This window comes from Limulus polyphemus, unplaced genomic scaffold (genome assembly GCF_000517525.1).
Source record: "Limulus polyphemus unplaced genomic scaffold, Limulus_polyphemus-2.1.2 Scaffold2335, whole genome shotgun sequence".
Classification (NCBI taxonomy): Eukaryota; Metazoa; Arthropoda; class Merostomata; order Xiphosura; family Limulidae; genus Limulus; species Limulus polyphemus.
In genome coordinates, this window is record NW_013667945.1 from 117,929 (window position 1) to 123,649 (window position 5,721).

The window sequence follows — 5,721 nt, forward strand, 5'->3', positions numbered from 1 at the left end:
AGTGTCAAGGGTCACTGATGAGGAGTGGAATTCTCCAAAACTAGTCTGGCTCATAGATACACACCCCAATGAAAGAATAGACCATTCCAAGCTTTAATTTGTTGTTAAACAAATGTTTAAACAACTCTACTTATTCAATTATGTACAAGATGCCCAGTGTCAGATAACAATACGAAGAATTAAACTGTGGCGGATTGCTACAAGTTCTTCAAATGCCTATAGAATGATAGGTTTCTTTGTTAGTGGTTGTAAAACACGTAAATACACCAGTTTGATTTTTAAGAATACTTTTGTTCGAGCGTAGAGATTTTATAGCCTGAAAATGTTCTCTATGCATATAGAAGTCGGTAAGGTCGATTGGTGTGCCACAGTAAGCATGCGCCAAATCACGTAGTCTGACCTTTAGCGAACTTACTTCATCAGATACTGGTTTATGTTTAGTAAGTTGAGCATATAAAAAAAATCTGTTAGTAAAATTGTAAATTAGAGCATGTCAGAGGTAAGCGTGGAAAGTGGTTTCTGAGTTTTCATTGATTGCTCTTTAGCCCCATAAGATTGGACAATATAAAAATATAGCTTCAGAATATCGATGACGAAATTATAGAGAATATTTTACGTAACATTTCTTAGTTTTCTACGGGTGGACAAAAAATCCAGAAGAGGAGACTGCTTAAGAACAAATATCTAAATTAGCACACTAGGGGAATTTGAGGTTATTTTTAAATATTTCCATATACAATTAAAAACTTAAAACTTGTATATTAAAATTTGATTTATTATCTATAGTTTGATGTCAAGTTTGTTCGTGTATCTTGATAATTAAGTAGTTTAATTAAATTTTGAATGTAACTCACTAAAACTTCGTGACATTCACAGTTTGACCTACCCACATGCTAAGAGTTAAATCATGCACGCACCTACCTAACGTGTAATCAGTCACACAGGCACATTCACGTTCTCTTTCAGAGCGTGGGAGTCGCCAATTTCCCATATTTCTTGCTATTGTCGATTTTCATGGTGAGATTCGCTTATTGACTGAAGTATGAACTCAAACTATCACATCAAACATTTATAATTCTGTAAAAAGTGAAGCTGAAATACCATAGGAGGCATTCAGTCAAAACTCCAAAGATGGGACATGTGATAACAGATATTATTCTCAACATATGATATACTATAAACCAGTACTGGTACCGACTGCAAACCCTGGGATGGCTCCCTAAAGACACCGATTGTATAGTGCACAAAGCATTGAGTTTTCTACATGTTACAGTCATCTAATGTTCATCTCTTATTGGCTGGTAATTCCTGTTTAACTTTTTAAACGAGTTTTCTGTAAAAAAGCTGACTTCAAGGGGTAATGATAACATCGTTTTCACTATAATTATGATTTGTATTTCAATTACTACTAGTTATTACGACTAAGGGATGAAATCTTGCACTGCCCAGAAACACACAGTTGATTTAGGTTTAAACTGACGTTAGTTATAAAGTAGTTGTAGATTTACTTTGACTGAAACAAGAAGAAGAAAGACGAACAATTTGGTGGGTTGGTCACTTTCTGGTTTGGTATCTTAGCTATAGTTTCTTGCTTTGTTTTGGGGCTTGTTGGGTAGAGAAACAAATGAAGTGCGTGGTAATCATATTTTAAAGTAAAACTGTCATTGTTGATTATTAACGTGCATATTTTTATTATGAATATTGAATACCTTGACCATTCCTACATATAGTCTATGGCCTCTATGATAAGATTACAGCAGTCACAATCCTGTGAATGTTACTATAAGACAGCAGTCACGATCCCGTGAATGTTAAAGTAAGACAGCAGTCACGATCCCGTGAATGTCACTGTAAGACAGCAGTCACGATCCCGTGAATGTTACTATAAGACAGCAGTCACGATCCCGTGAATGTTAAAGTAAGACAGCAGTCACGATCCGTGAATGTCACTGTAAGACAGCAGTCACGATCCCGTGAATGTTACTGTAAGACAGCAGTTACGATCCCGTGAATGTTGCTATAAGACGGCAGTCACGATCCCGTGAATGTTGCTTGCTAGTTCATTGTTTATAAAACATCAAGAACCAGCTTTTACTTCTACCTCATTCATCAGACACGCTGAATGTATTAGTGAGAGCTGGGGAATATTTCCCAGAATTCTACACGTGTAATATATACAGATACGCTACAGAATCGTGCTTGTTGCTCGGGTTAAACAAACTCATTATTAGGTTAATTCTGAGAATCCCAACTTTTTATATCTCCGAATCATGGTGTTGCTGCCAACAGTCTCAAACCAGGAGGCTTGCCGTGTTGGGATGTACTGAGGAACATCACAGATTGAGATTGATGTGTTACCCTGAGGTCGATACATGTCGCATTTAACTTTCATTTATAGTTATAGAGCTATAATTTAGTTACTGGCAAAATATATGCCAATAAGTTTAAAAAACCATAATTTTTGAGGACCGTAATTCATTTTGTCGGTCATATATATACACACACACAACAAAATTAACATACTTAGATCCCTCAGTAAATGTCCTCGGTGACTCAGCGGTAACTTTGAGGGCTCATAGCACTTGAAATTGGTGTTCGATTCCTGTAGTACGCTGACAGGTTATTTGTGCACTTAACAACAAACTAATAAATATAATATACTGTTAGGTTTCTCAAATAGATTTGATTTTTTTTGTTTGTTTGTTTGAAGTTAAACACAAAGCTACACAATGGGCTATCTGTGCGTTGCCCACCATGGGTATCGAAACTCGGTTTCTAGCGTTGTAAGCCCGCAGACATACCGCTGTTATATTGTATAAATTGACAAGATCCATAAACTTCTCGGTTAATAAACCCAGTCGGTAAAGTCTTGAAGTCAATGCAAATTACATTCTCAAGCTTTCAGTTTTTCCAGTGAACCAATCAGTTTGCATTTCTGTGCAGCAAGTTCGAAGTATTGTTTGATCCACATTAAATCCCTGTTAAAACGTCATATTGGTAAGAACTGAGTTGTTTATTGACACATTTCAAAGCAGATTTTTTTCCATCTAATAACGGAGATCTCACACTTATCTGTTAGTCATGGATAAAAATTACTTGACGATGTAATCCAGTATTTTTGTTGTTGTTGTTGTGTTCTAGGAAGTGTTTTGGAAATAGTAACAGCCACACCGATGATTCTGGATTCTCCGAACTCAACAGACATGATAGTCTTAAAGTTTAAAATAACATAACATAAAGTTAAAGGACAGCAATGGATCGTTTGGTTCGCGTATACTGCCCCATCCATTAAATTAAACTAACCCCTTTAAAAAAAACAAAGCCAGCCCTTATCATTCAAATGTTTATCAAGCTTTCCTTTAAACTCCCTGAAATTAACTACATCAAACCTGAAGGCAACCCGTTCCAGAGGCCAACCACCCTATTAAGAAAATAAAACTGCCTTAATTAGCTCAAGATGACTCCTATCGTGCCAAAAATTTTATTTATATCCACTAGTCCTACCATTCTTAACATTAAATATGAAAAAAGATGATGCATCAACGCTGTCAATTCCCTTAACAATCTTAAAAGCCTCAATTAGACCCCCCATTTGTTTTTAAGAGAAAACGCTGTAAAAGTAAGGCTTAACAGTGTCACCCCTCGTGAAGGCAGGGTAGAACTTAATGAGCACAGTACTTTCGATTGTTGGTTTAACGCGGCTTAACATTTTGCCCCCCCCCCCCGTGGCTCATCCGTAAGTCTGCAGGCGTACAACGCTAAAAATCGAGTTTCGATACCCATGTTGGGCAGGACACACTAATAGACCATTGTGTGACTTTTTGCATAACAACAATCAAATCACACTTTTCATACCTTGCAACAGATTTGTGAACACCACAAGTTCCAGAATCATCTGTCATTTCGACCAGCCAATAGAAATATCGTTTCTAGTGATCGAAAACATTTTTATCTTAATATAGTTTTCCTTTAGAATTAAGTTATTATACGAATGACAACTAATGTGATGACGTCATTACAGGATGTCGAATGGAATCAGTCTCACAGTATTATATAAATTAGCTTGTTTCCTAAGCCTGTATTTCGAGGTAATAACGTGGCTTAAAGAGTTCCAGCGAAATTGGGATACTTTGTAAACCAGTTATGTATAATATATTCACATCTTTGTATGCCATTTGTGTTTATTATGATACATCTTACAGGATGCAGTGAAGAACTGGAGGGCCTTCCAGCTGTTGAAGGATGTTAATCAGTAGACCGACCATCTTCAGCTCGACTGCGTGAGCTGGCTTCTGGAAGTTGTTACATGTGATGTACGTTACGTCTACCACGTTCCCACTCATGTTTGAGGGAGAAAGAGAATACAACTTGACCAAACACATACCCGGAAATACGTATCATTACTACGGACTTGCTGCTGTTGTGCCTTTCTGTCTGGTGATTATCGTCTTTATCATCTTGTCTGTCGTGGGGAACATTATGGTCATCATAACTGTGGCTCGACACAAGGGAATGCGGACAAGAACCAACATGTTCATCGTGAACTTAGCCGTGGCTGATATGTTGACTGCGGTCATTGATATGCCAATTTCCTTAGTGACCTTGATCCACGGAGACTGGATTTTGGGGGATTTCTTCTGTCAGCTGAATGGATTCACCATGGCTTTGTTTTTCATCTGTTCCATCCACACCTTGATGTACATTAGCATCCACAAATATATTTCCATCACTCGTCCTTTTAGACAGGTGATGTCGCACCAGAAGGTTCTCTTGATGATAGGTGCAGCTTGGTGTTGGGCTGCTCTGTGTGCCACTTTTCCTCTGTTGGGCTGGAATAAAACCATCTATAAGAAGGGTTCCTCACAGTGTGGCCCTAGTCTTCCCGATGACTGGAAGGACTTTTCACACTCCATTTTGATTACTGTTTCTAACTACATTGTTCCCCTGGTGGTAATGATCTTCTGCTACTCCGGAATTTTCAAAGAAATTGATAATCACATGCACAGGATACGAGAGACATCCAACATTCCTCTTCAGGATACCATACACCAACAGAGGCGGATATCAGTCACGCTCTTCTTAGTTCTGTCATGTTTTCTGATTTGTTGGACACCTTATGTTGTCTACTCCTCAACTGTGGCTTTCATCAAAGACAAGAGATTAGTTCCTCTTGTTGTGAATCCTGTAGTAAGTTCGATCCTTAAAAATCTCATATCATCTTAATTATAGTGTCTATAAATATTATCGTAACTGAATTGATAACATATGTGAACCCAATTACACAGTGTTTAAAGTACAATCTATATTATACTGGGACTTCCAAGACTTAATTAAAGCATTGAATAAAGTGTGGTTGCAAGATTTTCCCTTGTGCAACATTGTCTACAATGTAATGTTTTAATAGGGGTACTATGAAGACTGTTGGTTACAGCAAGCCTTACATGTGAACTGTTAGGTATTGAGTAATTCAACAGACCTTACACGTGAACTGTTAGGTACTCAGTAATTCAACAGACCTTACACGTGAACTGTTAGGTACTCAGTAATTTAACAGACCTTACACGTGAACTGTTAGGTACTCAGTAATTCAACAGATCTTACACGTGAACTGTTAGGTACTCAGTAATTCAACAGACCTTACACGTGAACTGTTAGGTACTCGTTAATTCAACAGACCTTACACGTGAACTGTTAGGTACTCAGTAATTTAACAGACCTTAT

At 37.6% G+C, this 5,721-nt stretch overlaps 1 protein-coding gene across 3 annotated transcripts in view; it reads left to right on the forward strand.

Annotated features, from left to right (window-relative positions):
* The window catches only part of LOC106466657 (octopamine receptor-like), a 23,468-nt gene that overhangs the window by 8,995 nt on the left and 8,752 nt on the right, over positions 1-5,721 (forward strand). For all 3 annotated transcript variants that reach the window (XM_022394721.1, XM_022394722.1, XM_013926949.2), the window contains exon 2: positions 4,203-5,187. In XM_022394721.1, the coding sequence (XP_022250429.1) occupies positions 4,312-5,187 (876 nt within the window). In that variant the 5' untranslated portion in view covers positions 4,203-4,311. The remainder of the gene's footprint in view (positions 1-4,202; positions 5,188-5,721) is intronic.